The sequence below is a fragment of the Spermophilus citellus genome (genome assembly GCF_964194105.1).
Source record: "Spermophilus citellus genome assembly, chromosome: 2".
In the NCBI taxonomy this organism is placed as follows: domain Eukaryota; kingdom Metazoa; phylum Chordata; class Mammalia; order Rodentia; family Sciuridae; genus Spermophilus; species Spermophilus citellus.
Window position 1 is genome coordinate 33,496,753 of NC_138183.1, and position 23,997 is coordinate 33,520,749.

General features: G+C 36.4%; 1 protein-coding gene across 2 annotated transcripts in view; it reads right to left on the minus strand.

Annotated features, from left to right (window-relative positions):
- TGFBR1 (transforming growth factor beta receptor 1) overlaps positions 1–23,997 on the minus strand; it is a 55,509-nt gene that overhangs the window by 13,745 nt on the left and 17,767 nt on the right. Inside the window, exons 2-4 of one of the 2 annotated variants that reach the window (XM_081282445.1) lie at positions 12,655–12,900; positions 9,379–9,609; positions 3,763–3,993 (exon numbers count right to left, since the gene is read on the minus strand). In XM_081282445.1, coding sequence (XP_081138571.1) covers positions 3,763–3,993; positions 9,379–9,609; positions 12,655–12,900 — 708 coding nt within the window. Of the gene's footprint in view, positions 1–3,762; positions 3,994–9,378; positions 9,622–12,654; positions 12,901–23,997 lie in introns of both variants that reach the window. The other variant, XM_081282444.1, reaches the window with a different exon arrangement.

The window sequence follows — 23,997 nt, forward strand, 5'->3', positions numbered from 1 at the left end:
CATGGATTCTAGGAGTTCTTTTGTAAGCTGAACATGGATTTGAAAATGTGTTTTTTCACAGGAACAGATTTAATACTAGGTGGCTCCTAGGTTAGACTATCCCATAAGAGTTATTTAACCTGGAAGTAACTGGAAAGTTGTATATTTGATCAAATCATGAAGGAAAACAAAACAAAAAGCTTTACAACTTTTAAAACACAGTACAGTTCAATAAAAGACAAACCCTTGAGTCATTCTGACCTGGGCTAGAAATCTAGGGCCTGTCTGTTATCCATTACACAACCTCAAACATGTTTCTTTCTTTCTTTTTTTTATTGGTTATTCAAAACATTACAAAGCTCTTGACATATCATATTTCATACATTATATTCAAGTGGGTTATGAACTCCCATTTTTACCCCAAATACAGATTGCAGAATCACATTGGTTACACATCCACATTTTTACATAATGCCATATTAGTAACTGTTGTATTCTGCTACCTTTCCTATCCTCTACTATCCCCCCTCTTAACCAATGGGCCTCTCTATTTACTTTTATACAAGAATAATATGGTACTTTGTGCTAAAAAGACAAAAAAAAAAAAAAACCAGAACACAGTACTACATTTTTTTTTAAAAGCAATTAGTATATTGCTTGGCACATGAGAGCTTAAAATGTGCTATTTTGTCCCCTACAAATTATAGAAAGAAGAAAATGCCCCAAATTGATATAAAATAACTTCTTTATTTTGAAGATTGTTACTTTCTGAAAAGCAATATTAATGAAAAGAGATTAAGGAAGGAGATGGGAATGCCCCAGATTTTGGAGAGGATTTTTCAGCTTTAAAAAGACTTAAGAGATTCATGATACTAGTTTTTGATTAACTTATTCTTCAAAAACTATAAACTGACTATCCAAACTTATGTCTGTTCTTTTCCTTGATAAAGGCATATCACCAGCATGCCATTAACTATAACTGAATTCTGAAAGACTCACAAACACAAGAAATAGAGGAACACTGGTAGATGAAAAGGGGAGATTTTCTGAGGTAACTAACCAGAGGCAGAAGGAAGGTTATGTAAGAGGCTGTGCATAGAAAGAGCAGTCTCAGGTGGAATTAACTGAATTAGGAGGATGAAGAAAAAGAAAAAGGGAATTGGGGTAGAAAGGCTAGGTTCTGAACAAAGACCATTAAACCCTGACAAAAAAGAAAGAAGGGGAAAAGAGGGGAAAGAAGGGAAAAGCCAGTAGGGTCAGCTACTTCCCATGGTGACCACCAGGTGACAGCATCCACTTCAACAGGAAAAGAAAAGTTCAAGGCATAGCAGCCCCAGCAATTTGTGCTCATGTGTTTGCAACTTGAAACATGTCTAACAGGCTTAAGCTTCAAAATGAAGATTTAAAGAGTCACTACTATGATAGACTTTGAAACCATGAATGTAAGTAAGTCCTTTATAGCAGTAATCAACTACTATTTGTCTTATGAATCAGTAAGGAGAGTAAGACTTTGAGAGAAGAAAACAACTATTAAGATATAAGAATAAACTAAGAAAGTCAGACAATATAATAAACAGAAAGTTGTTTTAAGGGTGGGGGAGGCCAGACATGGTGGCACACACCTGTAATCCCAGTGGCTCAGGAGGCTGAAGCAGGAAAATTGCAAGTTCAAAGCTAGCCTCAGCAACTTAGTGAGGATCTACGCAACTTAGCAAGACCCTGTCTCTAAATAAAATATAAAATAGGCTGGGGATGTGGCTCAGGGGTCAAGTGCCCTTGGGTTCAATCCCCAGTGTGTGTGTGTGTGTGTGTGTGTGTGTGTGTGTGTGTAAATAAAAAGGTGGGGAAGGAGCTAAATATTAGGGTCAAAGGCAGACAACAATAAAAACTAAGGATCTGGTCAGATTATGATTACTGCTTTTGTCAACTTATTTTGTTTTAAAATTAACTGATACTGAATAATAGCCACTGATAATCACTGCTTACATCCATCACTGTCCCTATCATTATCAAACATTATATGCCTCCTGATGTGATACAATAGGAAGTATATAATATACCTGATATGTATTTTGGGGAAACCAATAAAGCCTTAATTAGATACAAAATCTAATTGACAGTTTTATGTAGAGTAGTTAAGAGACACTACAGAAATTCAATCACCAAATTACAGAATATGATAGTAAGCCCACAGGACAATCAACCCAGTTTCTTCAACCAACTGCAAGGAAAAAAAAAGATGGGGAAACCTAAGGATTTTAAGGGATGTATAAGAAATATCAACCCAATGTGACAATACGTGAACTTGGGATCCTATCTGAATAAACTATTGTGGGGGTTTTGTTGTTGTTGTTGTTGTTGTTTTTTTTTTTAAATATTTATTTTTTTTTTAGTTATCGGCGGACACAACATCTTTGTTGGTATGTGGTGCTGAGGCTCGAACCCGGGCCGCACGCATGCCAGACAAGCGTGCTACTGCTTGAGCCACATCCCCAGCCCTTTTGTTGTTGTTGTTTTTAGGAGGTAATTACAGATTTGAACCAGAAAGGATATTTGATGACATTACTTTTTTCTAAAAAGTACAACGGTAGATTTCTCATAATTTAAAGATATGAATTGAAAATGTTTATGGATGAAAAGATATATTATCTGGGACTGGCTTCACGCAATTTGATCAGGGGAAGTAGGTAGTATCAGAAATCAAGGATTGGCAGTAAGTTAATAATTGTTGAAGTTGGTTGATGGGGAATTATTATACTGTGCTCCACTTTTCTGAAATGTTAGAAGTGTTCTATAAATAAAATTTTAAAAAGACAAAACAACATGCTTGTTGTAAATAAATTTGAAAATACAAAGAAGCAAAAAAAAAAAATCACAGAAATCACTCATAACTACCAATTGAGAATATACACTGCCAATATTTTAAAGAAATAAATACTGCTTAAAAAAGGGGGGGGGGGTGGGGACAGGAAAGAAGGAAAAGATGACTACAGGTCTGGCCAAGCCACAAAAGACAATGATAGCATTTAAAACAAAAACAAAAAACCAAGAAAGCTGGAAAATACACTTGATTGAGGTTTAGGACGGTTGAGAGTTGAATTGTAACAGAAGTCTTTTGACAGAAGCTGTAAAAGTAGGAATTGTGGGTACTGAAGCCAAGAAAGTGGGAGAAGCAAAGTGAGGTCCCTGCTAATGTAATCACTCATCCTGACTCCATTGATAAAACTTCCTCAGTACCCACACTACAGGGTCAAGAAAATGTCCACATGGTCACCAGAAGTGAGGGAATTTGGTAGAAACCATTTCTGTTTAATTAAGTTTACTTAAAAAGTTGACCAATCTTGCCCCATACAACTTAGACAATAGGATACATCAAGAAGTTATTTTTACTCCTCCTATAAATGAGGTCACTGGTCTATACTGACTTGTCCATACCAGTCAAGAAGAAATTAAAAGGAAACAAGTAGTTGATCCCTATCCTACTCAAAATTTTAAGCAATTAAAATTTGTAAATTTTTTCTATATTATGACTATAATCAACTAACTGTCCAGAACTAAAATAACCAAAGTATATGGCTTTCTTTGATAGACTATATATTTTATAAACCTTCTATACATTTTGAAACATGTTGTCATAAAATTGTATTTGACAGTTAATAGGTCTCATCTAGATGATAAACATCTATTTCTCACCTAATTTGACAATGTTTTGCAGTCATATCTGGAAAAAGACTTATATAGACTTTATTATATTTAACATAAGGGTAAGCAAATTTTACTGACCTTTATTGTCTGCTGCTATAAATCCCAGGATGTTTTCATGGCGCAACATTACAGTTTGATAAATTTCTGCCTCGCGGAACCATGAACGTTCTTCTCTGGAGGAGAATATCTTAACAGCAACTTCTTCTCCCCGCCACTTTCCTCGCCAAACTTCTCCAAATCGACCTTTCCCAATACTTTCTTGTAACACAATAGTTCTTGCAATTGTTCTCTGAACAAGCAATGGTAAACCTAAAGACAAAATAAATGGTATGCAAAACAGTCAACAATGTGTTTCAAACATCATGAAACTAAAGATGTGGCCCAGACAGGTACCTTTAAGAAGCTTAAAACCTCCCTAGATTTACAGAGTATGTTGGCAAAAAAATAATCCATGAAAAGTGGAAAATAATAAATACAATAAAAGAATCCAGAAAACTCCTGCAGAGAGGGTCGGGATTGGTTTTATAAAATAAGCTGAATTTTGACTGTCATTTGCAGAAGGGACAGGACCAAAGGAGAGAGAAGGAAGTATGGTGGTTGGGTAGGAGGAGTATGCAAGTAAAGTCAGAGGAAGGGAATTAATAATGACTATTTTGGGAACCAGCTTGTTTAATCAGAGAGGATATATGTGGAAGAGCAGTGCAAGAGAACATAAGAGCCAGGAAATGAACAGTAGTAAAGGCCAGGATCACAATGACCAATGAGGGCTATGGATAAAAGAGGACTTATTAAACATGCCTGAAAAGGGTGCCAGAAATGCAGAGGTGGGGTGGGAGTACAGGGAATAAGTTAAAATTTTATTTTGGAAGGATGAACTTAGTGGGCTGGGGCTGTAGCTCAGCAGTACAGCGCTCGCCCAGCAAATGTGAGGCCCTGGGTTCAATCCTCAGCACCACATATAAATAAATAAATAAAATAAAGGCATTGTGTCCAACTACACCTAAAAAATAAATGTTTAATAAACAAAAAAAAGAAGAAGCATGAATTTGGTAATGATTTTACTGATGGGAGGAGAAAGGATGTGAACAAAAGAAAAATAAATTTTGACTTAACGTTTTTTTAAATATTTATTTTTTTGTGCTAGGGCGAGCACTTTATTGCTGAGCCACAACCCCAGCCCGCTGACTTAACTTTTAATAAGTCAGTAGAAATTATCACAGAAATCATTTCAAGGCAAATAATTTACTTGCTAGGAACTGATGACTTAGGCTACCTAGAATCTGAATGAATGATACCAAGGAATTTACTTTGATAATGGGACATTTATGTTTTCACTAATTAACCTTGTCTTATTCCAAAATATATAATTTTAGATATCACCATACTAATTTTATTTAAAAGAATTAAGTACCTACCTACAACATTTAAACAACTCTGTATCTGGCATAATCACTTAATAACATATCCCCAGTTCACTAAATAACTGTCAGATTCTAAGTTATACTGACATTAACAAGTAAAATACCAGCGTCCACCATGTTCTATGCTAGTATTTTATTTAGACAATCAATGTATGCATAAATTCGTGTCATTTATAAATTATACTCAGAGCCACTTACTAGGTCAAATTAACTCAATGACAGTAAAAAATTATCTATCCTTAGGTTCCGTGGTGTGAAATGCTCATAAATCTAAATGTTAAAGTCTTTAGGGGATCAGAAAATCTTCTCTTTTCATCTGTGCATTTCTCATATAACTCTTTCCTTTTCTTACTGCAAAGCAGTTGGCAGTGTAATTATAAATAATTACTTTCATGTACAATGAAACTGCTAGTTAAAAACAGATCTGTGACAAATTCTTATTTAAAATTAAGGAGCTCTTTTGTTCTATGAACAATTAACTCCTAATAACTACAAATGTTGTTTAATACATACAACATGTTAAGTACTAACTTATTACATTTTATCCAAGTCTTGTATAGGGCTGCATCATGTATTCAAGTATACTAAAAAGTTTCAGAAGATAATCTGGAAGTTACATAGGCAAGTAATAAAAAAGAAAAAAACACTATGTTTGAAAATGCATCACAGATTTAGGGGCTTATGTAAGTGTATAGTGAAGAAAGTAGCACAGGATAAGAGAAGTTTGTTGTCTTTCCCTTCATCACTAGATAGAGAATTAAAATTAAAACCCAAATGTAGGTCGGCCATGTTATCCATATTGGGTTACCATAACCCGCATGAATACTTGAGAATTTTTATTTAATGACTTTCTTCTAAAGATAAAAATAAACAGGCCTATTTTAGATCTCCATACTCTTTGTTTTACTCTTCTGTACCTTTAAAACTGCTTGAGAGGAAGCATCAATAGGGAAAACATCCCAGAAAAGCTGTACATACAGTCAACAATGGAAATAATGGACAGTATGCACATATTTCAAGAGATCTTAAGCATGCAAAAGACCTAATGACCACTGTGTAAGACATTCACTCCTTCAAAAACTGGCACTGCTTTATAATCTCATTACAGTTTAAGAATGAGTCCATGTATAACCTGTGATTAAAACTAATGCAACAAGGGGCTGGGGCTGTAGCTCATTGGTAAGCTTTTGCCTAGCATGAGTGAGGCACTGGATTCGTTTCTTAGCACCACATAAAATATAAATAAATAAAGGTCGTGTGTCCATCTTCAACTAAAAAGTTAAAAAACAAAAACTAATATAAAAGGGATTAAGTTATCTTCAACGTTAGAGCTACTACAACCCAATTCTTTGCTGTCTTCCCTATAATTCCCAAGTTAAAATTAAAGTCTGTAACAGGTAGAGGTAAGGTTTTTCCTCAAATATGATCATGATACTGAGTAATAAACATGTGAATTCAAAATAAGGAATGCTTAGTTTTACCTTTTCCTCAATAAGTGAAAGAACTAAAATAGAATTTATGAATAGATATTTTACTTATTCACAGGCATGAGTCCTATGCATAAGGTAGCAATGAGGCTTTCTAATGAATATAAAGGAAAGACGGCCTTTTCTGCTATCATTCAATAGAAGATGGTTTCTGCTTAGATAAGTTCAGAAACAATTTAGTTAACAATAAACTATCATGGAGAAAGGCCTTAAACTAAGTTCTTTTTGTTTAGAGTTTTTTCTTTTTTGGGTATAATGTTACAAATTGATGCTGTATATCAGAATTTTCTTCTACATGTTGTCAGTACTTGCTGTCATTTGGACATAGCTCTAAATTTGCCAAGTGCTTTTACACAAACATCTTGTCCCATCTGAACTTCACAACAGCCCAATGCCATGTACTATGCAGAATTCATCACTTTCATTTTAAAGATAAAATAACTCAAGCATGTGACATCAGCTAACTGCTTAAAACACTTTACAAGGGAAGGCTGGAAAGGAGAGAGAGCAGCTTTTGGATAACAGAGAGCTGTGGTCCTTGATGAACTTAGAAATACATACAAAATGTAAAAAAGAATAATTCTACTCTTGGCTCCTGTCTACATTTTAAAAGGTAAACACATATATTCTTATTCAGAAATCAACTGCCATCCATACAGCAATGCCCTAAAATTGTTTAGGTGGGCTTGTGGACATAAGGGGCTTCATGACCCTAGGTGTAAGTTTGGCAATAAAAATACAGGCCACCCTGATTTCTGTGACTTTGGTCCTTAGCATAGTTTTGGACCAGAATAATCTGTGAGAAAAATTTTCTCTGGGAACCTTTTGAACTTTAAACTAAGAATCAATGAGAAACCCTAGGGAAGCCCTAAAATACCCTTTTGTCTCCCACTTCTTATACAGAGATTTTCATCATCTTCTGTACTACGGCTGTTCCTTCTCAGTTCAACCTCTCATGGTTCCTATACAAGCCTGTTTTAGCAGTCAGAGAAAGAACTTGTCTACTGAATATGTAAGGCTAAATTCTACAGAAGGCTTCAGGTGGAATTAATTTCCTTGTGTTACTTAAATGAATGAACAGATATTCATACCATACATATTTGTCTCCTTAAAACACAGACATTTGTCATTACATGAACTTTCCATTAATGTGATTTTTATGCTTCAGAGCTATTTTCCTCAGTCACTTCTGCTCTAATGTTCCTTATTATCACTTGGTCATAAAATTACTAATTTTTCATTATGTATATTTTCAGATTTTCACTTTTTCCATGACTTTAGCCCTTATATAGAGTTGACTTACAGTTTTCAAAGAGTATATCACATTTAAAAGTCCTAAAAAATAGTTTAAGTATTTTTATCAATGGCATATGTTTCATATTTCTGATGAGGAAACAGAAGCCTAAAGAAAAAATAGGTGGTTTAACCAAGGTCATAGAGCCAATCAATGACAAATCTTCTACTGCAATCTAAATCTATTGATTCCTCACCAAGTATCAAAATCCAAAATTGTAGGGTATAGGGGTGTTCCTCTCTCAGTCTCCTTCCAAACCATGAGTAAGAAAAAGTAAAAGATAATTCCCCATCCCTTTAAAAGTAAAGTATTTTTAAAATCTACCTCAGGATGATTCTGGCAATTTTTTATCCCACAAAAATCAACCAAAACAACCTGATAAAAGCAAACATGACAAGGGTCATGGATCCATAAAGCATATGAAGTATATAAGGTGGTTAGACATTCTTCTGGGGGAAAAAAAGACTTAAAATTCATTAGTTTAATGAAAAACCAGAACTGAGTTAAAGAACAGAAATTTCATCTATTGTTAAAATAGCAAATAACCTTCCTAGTTCCAAGCACGTGCCAAGTTTAGTCATGCCTACTTTCAAATACAAAACTAAAGCTGCCAAATAGTCCTGAATAGAATAAGGAGCTGATCATTTAAACATCTTTGAACTTTAGCATTATCTGTAGTACAGTTGTCCCTATCCTTTCTATCTCACATGGTAATGAGAAGCAAATGAGATTATATAGCGAGAATGCTTTAGAAGTTATACAATTGTGGAGCTGACTTACTGTCTTGTTTCAACAGTAAAAGCAAGCTCCAATTTGTTTATATTAAACTACCCACAGTAAGAACAAGCTTAAAGGTCTTTATATAGGCTTTACATAGGATCAAACCTGGAATACTAGCTGCATGTTGGCACATGGCTGTAATCTCAACGGCTAGGGGGCGATGGATGGGGAGTGCTGACTGCCAAAGTAGGAGGATTGTGAGTTCAAAGCCAGCCTCAGAGACTTAGTGAAGTCCTAGGCAACTTAACGATAAGTTAAGTTGCCTCTCTCTAAATAAAACATAAAAAAAGCTGGAGATGTGGCTCAGTGGTTAAGTACCTCTGGGTTCAATCTCTGGTACTAAAAAATTTAAAAAAATTAAAAACCTAGAAATACTGTTTTCCCTAGAAATACTATTTGTTTTAATAAACCAAGGAAAATGGCTTAGCCATGTAATAAATAAAAGGTTTTTTTTTTTGAGAGAGAGAAAGAGAGAGAGAGAGAATTATTTTTTTAATATTTATTTTTTAGTTTTCGGTGGACACAACATCTTTATTTTTATGTGGTGCTAAGGATCGAACCCAGCACCCCGCGCATGCCAGGCGACGGCGCTACCACTTGAGCCACATCCCCAGCCCACAAGTTAAATTTTAAAAGACTAATGTTATATATAACTAATAAAAAACAATAGCAAAGAAGACATTTTAGGAAAAAGGAGAAACAATTACATTACCTGATCCAGACCCTGATGTTGTCATATCATAAATTAAATCTTTTAATGTAGTACCCTCTGAAATAAAAGGGCGATCTAATGAAGGATCCTCTTCATTTGGCACTCGATGGTGAATGACAGTGCGGTTATGGCAGATATAGACCATCAACATGAGTGAGATGCAGACGAAGCAGACCGGTCCAGCAATGACAGCTGCCAGCTCGACGGGACCAAGGCCAGGAGACTGCTTTACTGAAAAAGGGCCTCAAGTGAAATAAACATCAACAACAACAAATAACAATGTAGAGGCAGCACCTACATTTTCCTCACCCTCCTCATTTCCTACAATTAGCTACTGCCACCACTTAGTCATAGGTCATCATAGCCACTCATCAGGCTCAAATCCAGGAGTAGAGATTCAGTCTTCTCCCATTGTCTTCCCACCCCCTTTCATGATCTCAAGCACTGTCAACACCTTCTCACTCTTCCCATATTCTCCAGCCATCATCTAAATCACAAAGCCAACTATCACCAAAATCCTAGGATCTCCCCCATTTGTCACCTCAGATCACTAGTAAAGGAATCAATAACCTAAAACAACTTGCACTCTGTCTTTTAGAATGTTTTTGCTTGCTTGTTTGTTTTTCTCAGTACAGGATTGAACCCAGGGCCTTGGGTATGGAAGGCAAGTGTTCTACCCCTGAGCTACGTCCTCAGCCCCATTTCCCAACCCCCGTAAGTGTTTTTGGCTTGTCTAGTACATGCTTGACGAGTACATGCTGATAGCAGAGGGAAAAAAATGCATAAATACAAAAAAGTGAAAAAAAATTATCACCTCACCATCTCAAAACAGTTCACATTTTAGTACAAGTGTCTTCAACATGTAATAAATTTTTTTTTAATACCAGGGATTAAACTCAGGGGTGCTTAATAACTGAGCCACATCTCCAGCCCTTTTTTATGCTTTATTTTGGCTAAGTTGCTTAGGGCCTCGATACAATGCTGAAGCTGGCTTTGAACTCCTGCCTCAGCGTCCCACACTGCTGGGATTACAGGCATGCAGAGCTGGCTTCAACAATTTTTTAAGGCCAAGTATGACCTTTGTTTTTTCAATGGTTTATATACATATATATTTTTCCCTATTTTAACCATCTGAACTTTAAATTCCAGATCATTTATTGTCTCAATAATTAACATTTTGCATTGTTTCAGAACCACATGAATCCTGAGCCTGACTGGTTCACTGCTCACTACCATTTCTTTTCATATCACATCTTATCTATTCTTCAGATCTTCAACTGGATTAATTTCTTATATCAAATACTATTTCTAGTAATTTCTTTTAGGAATAATATTTAGATCCTTATACATTTAATAATTATCCAAAGATGGCTCTTGCCTTTGTACACACACAAAAAAATCTGGGCTTATTCAAGAATTCTGACAATCAATACAGAATGTTCCACTGCCTTCTTGATATTTAAAAAAGCAGAAAGTCCAAACAGTTTTTTCCTTTTATGGATAAGCAGTGTTTACATGCACTAAATGCTTATAGATTTTTTCATTCTTGAAAATGACACTTTTTAAATTATTTGTGTTTGAATAATTATTTTTTCATTAATCTTACCTGACATTTTTCTCTCTTCTTTCTGCTCTCACGTCATTTTCTGGAATTCTAATAAGCATACTGTGCCACCTAGAACTGTTCCCCATCTCTCTTAAATTGCTCACCAACTGTCTTTTTCCTCTGAATTGTAACAATTTCTCCAGCTCGGCTATAAAATCACAGCATCCAGTCTGCTGTTCACTCCCAATATTGCATTTTTAAAAGCATCCATCAACTGAGCTTTTCTCTGAAAACAATCTTTTAATAACTATGAGATGTTCTCATTTTGTAGTGAACAACTAAAAACAGACCTTGGGCTGTCTAAAAGTTCTTCCCTAACAACTGGAAGCTTATTTCATAGGATTACATCTATTCTAACTTATCCAGTTCAATCCACTTATTTGAACCACTGCACCCTTTCATTTGATAATTTTTTACTTTGATTATTTTGATTTGGAAATGAGGAGTTTGTGAGTATTTAGAATTAAAAATTAGGTGATTACCTAAGGTTTTTAAAATTTCTATTCAGGTGTTCAAAGTTCAAGCAACGGAAATGGGAAATTTGGGAATTATCACTTTCTTTGCCATTTTAGAATTGCAGGTGCCTATATAAAGACATTATAGGCTGACAGTGCTATCACAGGGTGCTGCGCTACCTTGCTAAAACCAGGAGGAGGGCTCCCTCTTTCTTCTGAGCTGCAGCCTTGTTTCCTACTTTAATCAGTGTATAGCTTGGACCAACTGAGTTAAAAGTGAACACTGAGGTCTGACTTTAAGCAATGGAACAAGAGGCTCCCTAAAAGAAGGAAGGAGTTTGCCCCTGAAGTCTAATCCCTCAGCTTAAGTTTCCAGTGGGATTTTGCAAAAAGGTCCTTTCACTCATGTCCTTATTATATGGTAGGTCCATTCTTCACTAGTCTGGTGTCATTTGTTTATAAATGAAGAAATTCCTCACAAGTGTTGGCCTGTAAGTGGCATTCTTCCATTAATTCTGCTAGAATTCATGTAAGTTCCCCCCATTTTTATATTCCTTTGATTATTACAAAGGAATTTGAGGAAAGTGGTAAAATGTTTAAAATATATGTAGTCAAAGTTCCATCTTAACCCAAAACTTCAAAATCAATCCAATCTTAAGAGTTGATGAAATATTCAAATTGCTGACTCTACCAGGACATTTTAAAATATAAACTATGGGTGATACCAAAAATCTAGAAATCATTTACACTTAACTTATACATAAAGATCATAAAACAAGGTGAAATTACAAAATGAAAACATCTAGACTATTAAGTGCTATTCTCAATTCCTGCCCATTAACCGTCTGTTTATTGCTTTTATAGGCAAGAGCATTACACAAAGAAGAAATTATTCTGAGCACAAGGTGGGGAAACTGTGAGGACAAACTGCTACTTTGGGATGTGTCAGAATTTGCTTTTAAGAGACTACCCTTTTAGGCATAACAAATCTCACTGAAACAATCTTCTCTAACAACACATGTATCCAGGATTCAGGATCTTGGCTATTCTTACAACACTACAACTATGAAAAAGTCACTTCTTGCTTCTACCTTAAAACAACTTATGTGGGACAATTTATATAACCCCTTTCAGTTTCTGAAGGAATTTCTCTGCAATTATAGAATTTAAGAGCTTTCTTAGTAGTAGCCAGAAAAAAAGTATACAACAACTTACCAGTAGTTGGGAGGTCTATTTTATTGCAGTGGTCCTGATTGCAACAATATGTTGTAGTAACAGACCCAGTTTTCGAAGAGGGTGCACATACAAATGGTCTATCTCGAGGAATTAGGTCAATTTCAGCTATACACATGCTATTATGTATAACTTTGTCTGTGGTCTCCGTGACAGAGACAAAGCAAAGTCCATCTGTCACACAGGTAAAATTATCTTTTGTACAGAGGTGGCAGAAACACTGTAGTGCTGGGGGGGGGGAAAAAAAACAAGATCCTATTAGGAAAATAAATCTCAAGATTAACAGCTTAAAATTATTTGACATTTACACTATTATTATATTCTCAATCTTTTTATTACATAATTTCAATGCACTATTCAAAAACAACCTTTTGCCCTTAGACCTTCCAAAGTCTGTTGAGAGCCACATACATATAGAAGCCCAAGGAAATAAAGTTTGAGTCCAGGCTTTTTCTAAAAATGTTTATGTTTAATCAAACATAAAAAATGTTAAGCAAAATTTCATAAAACATTGCCCTCTTATTTGAAACAAAGTGCATTTAAATTTTTAATTTAAAATTTTTGAATTTTAAATACCTGTTCTTAGTCCCCAACTGCATTCATATACATCCCCCCTGGGGAGCAAATGTGTGAAATAACCAACACCACTGTGGGTTGGAAATGCCATTTCAGTGGATTTATGGTAATGGAATAATGGAAATAGATTCATATTGAGTCAGATACTCTTTATTCATCTTCGTGTAAACCCTGAGAAAGACATTTATCTTCCAGCTAGGATGGGGGTATTCTCTCTCAGTAAAGTCAAGCAACAATTCAAATATGCTCCACCCTTACAGGCAACCTCGTACATAAATAACTGGAGAAACACTAGTTCAATGTCCACTTACGTTTATTTAATCTTCACAGCTCAACTCCAGGAATGACCCCTTTAGGGAAGTCTAATTACCATCAACACCTTCCCATATACACGACACCTACACACACTAAATCATGCTCTCTTAAGTGCTCCCCAAGATACACATTGCTTACTACAATTGCTATTTGTTTTTCTTCCCCATATGAAACTATAAATTCCTCGAAGCCAGAGATCTGTTAATCATTTCTATAACTCTATCATCTAGCACTATACATGTTACACAGCATCAAACAATGCTTGTTGAATGAACAACAGAATGGGCACTTACATCTCACCATGTTCTCACGAAGTTATAAGGCATAGATGTGTCCTTAAGTCCAATCAAACTTTCTTCATACTCATTGGCAAGGGAAAAGAAAAAGTCCAGATATGGGGAATGGCCATCTAAGATGAGACCAGGTATATACTGGCTAGGCAGATAGGCAGGCCAGGAGAATGCTAACTCCCTGAATGAATGACTAACTTACAGTATAGGAGTTAACTCAGCAGGCCCAAGCTGCTCAAACCCTGCACATTTCCAACAAAGCCCTATCTTCAGGACTAGCCTTGACTGGTTCCTGGGAGATGGGCTTCCTAGCCTCTGAAATATTCTCCCTGATAACAATGCTTCTGTTTGCCTGAGGCCTTCAGTACCAATTTGATCAGATAGTTTATGCTAACAACGTGATTTATAGTGAATACCTGTACTCTTTGATGTTGGAGTTGGAAGGGCAGTGAAATCTGAGTAGTTGAAGTCAAGTCACACAGACTACAAACCTACATGACAGACCCTCCAATTAAACCCCTGGTCATCGAAGCTCAGGTGAGCTGCCTTGGTTGGCAACATTTTACACACACTGTCCTGTGTTACTGTTGAGAGAATGAAGGCCATTTGTCTATTCTATCATCTACTCTACCATGATAGACACATGGAACCTGGACTGCACCCTAGATGCCTTTCCCCTTTGCTAATTTTAACCTATATCATTTCACTGTAACAAACCATAGCCATGATGATAATAACTTTTCTGAGTTCTGTGAGTCCTTCTACCAAATCATAATGTCCGAGTTGGGACTCCCAACTGCCTTGTTAAACTCAAACTCATGAATGACAGATTCTCCTCAAGCAGTTGTTTCTTGACTGCTGGTATAATTACCACACTTGTCTACTACCTTTACAGACAAGAGCAGTATTACTATAATCATTATAAAAAAAAAAAAAAAAAAGTTCTTTTTCTTCATAGACACCTATTTGACTTAAGTCTTCCCAAGTCTGAAGGGAACTCAAGAAGGCTACAAGAGACACGATCATAACCTAAGTTAAGAGACAGCTGACTTTTCATGATAATGTTTGCTGGTGAGTATAAAGTCCCTGGATATAATTTTCTAAGGAGGGATTCTGAGCTGGGAATTCATGGTCCAGCTTCTGAAGTACATAAATCCCATTAACTATAAGACCAAATATCATATATATTTGCATTTACAAGCAGAAAGTCTATAGCTTTCAACAGAATTCACAAAGGGATCTGTTATCCACAAACGATTAAAACCACCAATACTGTTATCATCTTCTCCCAACTCCTCCTTGCTCACAAGTAGCTGTTCAACCTAAGTGCCACCCTCAATCAGTGCAAGCAGCTGAACTTAAGGTCGCTTGTGTGAATTTCCTGGGTCACCAAATAAAACAGACACACACTTTACTTTTAAATCAAGCTTCAGGTCGGCTCCTCCGCTCTCGGCCTCAAGCTCCCCAAATGGGAGAGTGAGGAAAGTCACGAGAGGCTGGCGAGAGAGACAGAGAGCATGTTCGGATGAGCTTTTATTGGGGGGACCCTCATTCTTAGAAAGTTCCATCCAAAAAAGGTCAGGAAGGGCAGGGTTACAAGGACAGGTGAGAGTAATTCGACCCATGGGACTGCAGAAAGACACGTCTATGTCTGAAGACACATTCTGCTACTTCAAGGATCGGGGCAATATCCAGGTCACTATGAAAGTCACCAACAGAGTCTCTCCGATCCCGGGAAGGAGAATGCCAGTCATTCAAGGAGGGCTTCCAACATATCCCCGCTTTTTTCTCTGAAAAAGCAGATGATGGGTCACTTTTTTGAGTCCCCGAATCCTTGCTTTGAAGGCTCACCATCCTACCAAAGAGAATTAGCAGCAAAGAGAACAATACAAGAATATACCATGAAAAATGTTTAAAAGTGTTTCCAGGGTTAGAGCCGTTTAATATTTGATCGGCGAAAGAAGTAGGATCCGAAAAATCAATCTTGCTTTTTTATATATTTTGAATATGATGATGGAGCTCCAAAAGATCCAAGCTGTTATTATTATTTTGCCAAATACCCAACAAATGGTTTTTAACCTTCTCCCAATCTCATTGGGAAGCCCTGTATTTGGCAGCAGTAACACATACATACTTATAGCTAGCGTGACATTTAAGTCTTTCCTTGAATTTCAAAGCCGAAAGTTCATTACCAATATTTATGACAGTAGCCTCTAAGGCACTTAGCTTAGTCTCAATACTTGCATCAATATTTATTTGGCTCAGTATTCTGAGCCAAATTATTAAGAAAATTTGCATGTTGAATATTTTGGGATATGGCCACCAAAGCTGTGACCGTTGAAGCAAAAAAAGAAACCAAGGCAACAACTCCCACTATTATGAGTCCAAGAGCACATTTAGGTCTCACTAGCTGTTCTAAGACTTGAAAACCAGCATCAGCTTACCATGCCTCTGAAATATTAGCTGGCAATAAGACAAAAGAGGGCTGATGGAATATCGGCATTCCCTTTTCTCTATTATATCTAGTGATACAGTTAGTTAAATTACATTTACTACATGTTACAAGATATCTATCATCTTTCCATTCAACTTTTATATTTCCAGTAATTAAAATGTAAGGAGATTGAACACAGGCTCTAAGCCGTAGCAAGAACCTTCCTTATAGTTCTTGCCTACAAAATCTGGTAAAGGTCTGTTAGTAAAATGTAAGAATCCTGAGGCAGCAATTAAGCGCCAAACATCTTTCTGAATGCCACCTTCAATGAAGGTCAAGATGTTGCTAACAAATCCTCCAGGAGTCATTATGGCAGTACTTTTGCACAACTGCCTTTTTTCAATTTTAGGAGACCAGTCCAAAATATACCCACTATTTCTAGATACCTTATGTTTTACTGGAAAAGTATTTATACAATCCATCCACTTAGGAAAGGTGCCAATTTCTATCGCAGAATGGTTAGGAGGAATGAGGTATTCATGGACGTTCTGCTGAGATGACTGGTTTGTTATGAGAAAGTCCCATTTTAATAACTTATCTGATAAAAGGTTTTACATCTCCATTACCAGTACGATTAGTTGGTCTAGGTCTCCCAATTGCTGTCTTTTCCTCAAATGATACTTTTAGACAGCCAGCATGTTTATTGTGGGACCAACACAAAGGTAATTGGGCACTATAGCCAGAATAATTAAATCCAGTCACATGATTGGGAGTAATATGAATCTCTGTAAATCCTCCCGTGAGTCATTAGTAAATACCGGGATGGATTCTCCAGTCCACAATGCTGGGTGTACTAGAGGTGGATCTGGAAAATATGTTCAGTAATTCTCTCCCTGATTCCCTTTTACTTGACAGCTCAATAAAGCTATTACTGCAGCAAGCATCATTGTTGGAATTTTAACTTTCCCTTGCTGTTGAATCATTCGTGTAGCCCACAGCATCAATTTCTTCAGGTCCTTCCATGAGATTAGCTTCCTCATTCGGTTTCTCAGGGTCATCACTCTTCTTCTCTTCTTTTGAGGTTTCTTCTTTTTGAGGGAAGTCTTCTCTGGGTGGATCTTCAGTCCTTTGAATCTTGGTTCTAAGTCCTCTATGCCTGGCAGCATGTTCAGGTACCCAAACAGGATGAAAAGCACCTTCTGGAAAAATTCAAGCATGACCTCTGCCCTACATAATCACTGGATCTGGTCCTTTCCATTGACCAGTCTGTAAGTCCTTCCACCAAACTCGGCCTAAAGGGCCTGTTGCTATGGAAGACATGTGTTGCTAGCTTCAGTGTGATCTGAGTCACAATTTAGAAAATTTAAAAGAAACAGAACATGATTGAGGTTATTTTGGGGAGTCATAATCCTATCTCCCCCTTTTAGTTTTTGTAATTGTAGATAAATGAGCTCATTCTACAATGGCTTGAACTTCAAGATTATAAGGAATACCTGTTTTATGATTAATCTGAAACTCTTGGCAAAATTGTTGAAAAGAAGCTTACATAAGCTGATGCAGTATCAGTTTTAATCTGTAAAGGACATCCTAATGCTGAAAAGCAGCTAAACAATAAGAAATAACATGTTGAATATTTTCTTTTGTACGGGCTGAAGCAAAGATAAATCTAGAATAAGTATCTACAATTACATGAACATAGCATTGTTTACCAAATTGAGGAATGTGAGTTACATCCATTTGTCATAATTGATTTGGTTTTAATCCACGGGGATTTAAAGATGGAGCGTATAAAATATACTGGAGGCCGTGATGTACAATTTGATGAGCTTGTTCTCTGGTAAATTTTTTACGTAAGTTAGAAGCATTTTGATGATGTAAAGAATGCAAAGCTTGTGCCCAGTCATATAAAGACATTTGCTGACAAACAGCAACTAAGTTATCAATATTATCATTACCTGATGTTAGAGGCCCTGGAAGATTAGTGAGGGCCCATATGTGGTCTATAAAAACATGGGTGCTTTCGCATTTGCACTGTCCTCTGTAGGATATGAAACAAATTGAGTAACTCTTTGTGATGATGTATATACAATAATTGAAGTTTCAATATTTTCCAACTGCATATAAGCTGTCAGAATAAATATTAATGGGCTCATTTGTAAAATAACTTAAAGCACAAATGAGAGCTTGTAGTTCTGCTCACTGGGCAGAAGCATATGAGGTTTGTATTACCTCTGATGAACATGACTATAAAAACCTGCTTTACCTGAACTTGAGCATCAGTGAATACTGTCAGTGCACCATTTATTGGTTAAGCACATACAATCCTTGGAAAAATAAATGGCATTATTAATGCAAATTGAATAATTTTATCATGAGGATAATGACTATCTGACCAGGAAAATCAGCAAAAGCTACTTGCCATAAATTAGAAGTTTGAAAGAGCCAATCATTCTGTTAAGCAGAAAGTGGAATGATTATAACATTAGGTTCTGATCCAACTAGTTGTAAAACTCTTGTTCTGCCCTTTATCACTAATTGAGCAATAAAATCATGAAAAGGAGTTAATGAGTTTTGAGGAGAGTGGGCTAAATGAATCTACTCAATAATTCCCAATGTTTGCTGTATCACCCCTGTAGGAGCATGAACAGTTGGAAATATCAATAAACATATAGGATCTTGTGGATTAATTCTAGTAAGTTGAACATTCTTAATAGCAATTTCAACTTCCCTTAAAGCCGCTCTCACCTCTGCTATGAGCCGATGAGAAGTTGGAGAAGGATCTCCCTATTATATCTAGAATAAAGGACTTAAATCTGAAGTAGTTAGCTTTAAAGATGGCCTCAGCCAATTAATAGCTCCTAATAATTTTTGAAAATCATTAAGGGTGTGTAACTCCTTGACTCTTATTTGTAAGTTTTGAGGACAGATTGTATGTCCTTCAATTACATGACCTAAATATTGAAAAGGAGATATCTGTTACACCTTCTGAGGTGCAATGCACAAACCCATTGCTGTGAGTAAAGTCTCTAATTGGGCAAAATTTTTTTAAAGTACATCTGAATTAGCATGAGCTAAAAGTATGTCATCCATAAAATAAATAACATAAACATGGCAACTGCCAGTTCAGAGAAATGATTGAACTTTATTCTCCCAGAGGAGAGTGGTCGAATTTGGATGGCGGGTGCTGGCCCAGCTAAACGTAATCTAGCATAACCTTCCTCTATTTCTTCCTCATCTATGGATTGAGTGCCCTCAGACTGTGACTCTTTTTCATCTATTTCCAGTCCATTTTGTTCCTCTCCATTTTGAATTTGCCTCACAGAAATCCAGTTGGGACTAGTCTCCTCTCTGAAACATGCCTTTTGGCGCTCCTCTGAGCTGCTGAGTCTGCCTGGCTCAATGGAGACTGAGCTTTTGATTTTAGGTCTTGCCTCAAGGCAGCTTGTCTATGACTCCCAAGCTGCAGTTGTGAGTGAAAAGTGATTCCACCCTCAATCCCGGTAGGGAAAGAGAAAACCTTTTCAAAGCAGCCTCTTGCTCCAAACTCCTAACTGTCTTTGAAGTCCTTTTAATAGGTCCTCGGGGGACCATTGGTCTTGATCTAGATCATCAAAAAGACACACATTTCTAACGCAGTCCAGACCCTCTGAACACTCTCAATTATAGTTCTAGACAGCTTGGCAGAGAGACACCCTTTATATAGTTTCCTATCTAGTTTCTCCCAAGTTCATAAACCCAGTAAATCTTGCTGACAAAACCATGGGCACACCTTGCTAACCATTTTTAGGAACTGGGCTAGCTAGCTCCTTTTCACTTGTTTTCCTCTCTGGGTGATTATCGTCTCCAGAATTGTTAAATACAATGCTTTAATTGAAGACATGGAACTGCCCATAATAATTCTTTAACGTTCTTGGCTCTAAAACTTTCTGCTTCCTCCGTTACCCTTCAAAAAATTCACTGTCCACTAAATATCTATAGCGCACTCTCAATCAACCTGGAAATTCACCTATGAGCGGTCCCTATTCGGGCGCCACCTGCCACCCTGAGCCAGCGTGGACAGCTGAACTTAAAGTCGCTTGTGTGAATTTCCTGGGTCACCAAATAAAACACAGACACACACTTTAAGTCAAGCTTCAAGATGGCTCCTCTGCTCTCGGCCTCAAGCTCCCCAAATGGGAGAGTGAGGAAAGTCACGAGAGGCTGGCAAGAGAGAGAGAGCATGTTCGGAAGTGAGCTTTTATTGGGTGGACCTTCATTCTTAGAAAGTTCCATCCAAAAAAGGTCAGGAGGGGCAGGGTTACAAGGACAGGTGAGAGTAATTCGACCCATGGGGCTGCAGAAAGGCACGCCTATGTCTGAAGACACATTCTGCTACTTCGAGGATGGGGCAATATCCAGGTCCCTACGAAAGTAACTGACAGAGCTCTCCAATCCCGGGAAGGAGAATGCCAGTCATTCAGCGAGGGCTTCCCACACCTATGCAGTCTAATTATTACCTTTACTGGTTACTCTACCAAAAGCTTAGTACAAAAAATTAATAACTCACAGCTGTAGTCCTCAAAGAGTTCCAATGACTACTGAAGGACAAAATTATAATACAATGTGGTAACTGCTACATCTAAAACACGGTCATGAATATGCTTCTAGTATTCAAAGACCACCATGGCTGCCCTTGTGTAAAAAAGAGCTAAATACTTTGTCTAACAATCAAAACTTACTAGGGTAAAACTCTTAACTATTACGATGATCACTAGTTCTTGACCTTGATGTTTACACGTACTCTCTCAACCAAGTTTAAACCCCTCTCTTCTATCTCTCATCCTTAAGATTCTATTCAAACAAGATCTTCTCCAAATATGCTCTATACCTCTTGCCTTCAGATAACTGGTAGATCCTTTCAATATGTTCCCACATTCCTCTGCATACCTTGAAGATGAGTGCAAATCAATCTATTTATTGTTTGCTGTTAAAGTGCCTCGCATTACCTTAAGAAGGGCCATATTTTGTTGTTATTCATGTCTTTCAATTCTGGATCCCTAGGTAAGGATCAGAAAAATATTTGCTAAAACAATGTTTCGGATTCAAGAGGTCACAAACATAATGGGAAAAGGAGTTTAAGATTTGTGTGCACATTTAAAAAAATATTTTCATTTCAAAGATAATCTAAAAATAATAATAAACATTCTGGATGTTCTGGATCATAAATAGCCACTGGCTAAACAAGCACTGTCACTAAGCTTTTACCGTTGCTTCTGTAGCTGTGTGAAGATCTCATTTGGGTCAAATGTCTTTGTGACAAACTTTACACAGAGAAAAATTTCACAATGATTCTAACAATAAAAAATATAGGGAATTTGAATCATAGAAGCATCTGGCAATATAGGCACGGCATAACCAAAATCCAAAAGCCTAACAGCCAATACTATGTATGCACTATAATATATGGAAATCTTACATGATTCTTAACTTTGTAGTTCAATTCGCAAAAGTTCATTAGTAGTGAACGTGATTCTAAGTATAGGATGACATTTCTCTATTGTCATTTCTGGCAATAATTAATTGGTTTAGAAAACCATTTAATGAAGATTTCAACAATATAATATTGTTAACCTTATATACCAGTGAACAAAACAGCTGAGATCTCATTAAAACTGCTATTTTAAGGAATGTTTGCTGGCAAGTGTTTTGGTTAGGTATCAAATCTCATTATTCTGAACTTACCAACAAAGCCCTGAAGTCATTAGTATCATCTTACACAACATTACTGATGAGAATAGGCACTTGCAGCTTTTATTATCACTGAAGTTAAAATACTGAAACAGATTTAAAGTGGAATCAGACCCAAGGCTATTCATTTTCTACTGTGAAACCTAAACATCATCTGTCAATTAACTTGAGTTTTTTTATAGTTGTCTTTGTATTTAATTTGCAGATTTGATTTATAGTGGTAAATGAGACAGAAACATAAGGGGTTGTATCTAGTTTCATGTCTATACAATTTACGTAACATCATCAGTACTTTTTCTTTCAAAGAAATCATTATATTATGGTAAACATGAAAAAGTGCACTGAAAAAAAGTGCTTCTCTTAACTACTCTTTCAATAAGAACAGGTCACTAGACAAACAAACATCATACAACACAAATTTATCTCTTCAGGGAATTTTAAAATTCTGTTTTGCCACTCTCAATTAAATACAAAATTATTGTTATGTGACATGGCAAAACAGTTTAGAGAAAAATTAAAACAGGAATTTAAAGATTTCCATGAACACATGAACTTTAATATCCATTTCTTAAAAATTCAAATTAATTTTACTACAAGATCTTGACCCCTGGCTACACCTCAATCTTTTATTATTAAACTAGGTTTTTGTTTTAATTTTTAAATGCATAGAGCAATATTTCATCTAAAAGAAATGTAAAATGATGTCTCCTTCCCACCATACCCAGAGCCAAAGTTCATTTTCCCACTGTGCAACACCATCACCAATTTGACTTTTTCATTATTTCAGCAATTATTCATTGAGCATCTCTAAGTGCCAGGAACTACATGAGCTAATATGGGGTGAAAGGATGGACAACAAAGTTATCTGCACTTAAGTAGTTCATTGGGGTGGATGAGTAAAGCACTAAATAGATCATTAAAACTCAGAGTACAAAGGAAAATAAAGTACTTCAATTCTGCTGAGGTAGAAAATGTATCAAGAAAAGCAGCACAGGGCATTCAAGCTGGAACTTGGAGAATATGTACAATCTGCTAGGTGGATACTTATAAGCAAGAAATTCTGACTGGGTTGTTTTTGTTTGTTTTGAGGGTGGCTTTGTTTTGGGTTTTTTATTTGTTTTCTCTCAGTGGCAGGATTTCATCCTTAATGGTTAGAATCCAAGTAAGTTCACCAAGTTTAAATAACTATCCAAGATGTTAAACATAATGGTTTCATTTCATCAGCAAAATGAACATACCTTCATAACCTAGTTCATCATCTTATTGAGATCACCAAATGAGATACTATACATTAACACACTTTGAAACTAATATAAATTATTATGTAAATACACAGAATTGGGCTGGGGATGTGGCTCAAGCGGTAGCGCGCTCGCCTGGCATGCATGCGGCCCGGGTTCAATCCTCAGCACCACATACAAACAAAGATGTTGTGTCTGCCGAGAACTAAAAAATAAATATTAAAAATTCTCTCTCTCTCTCTCTCTCTCTCTCTCTCTCTCTCTCTCTCTCTCTCTCTCCTCTCTCTCTCTTTAAAAAAAAAATTTAAAAAAAATACACAGAATTACCATATGATAAAAACCCACCAACAATAAAATACTTCTTCAAAAAAGTGGTACCTAAAATTCCACTGTAGAATCCTAGATTGACAGAATCACATGAAACCTTGAAGATCAACTAGTTGTAATTCAATTTTGTTGTATTACGAATGAGGAAAACAAAACTTGACTTCCAAAATGATCTATAATGATATTCTATGCAGATTACAGGTGGATGTGAATTCCCAGTGGATTATCATCATGAACATGAATGAAATACATGTGAATACTTTCTGTCCTGATATCCCTATACTAAGTAACTCTAAACTTTAAAGGCTCCCTGGTAGATCAAGGACAGTTTCCTCCTTAGACCCCTAGAATTCAATTCCTTACCTCATACCTTTATACTATACTGCCCAACTTTACTTCTATGCTCCAATTTCTA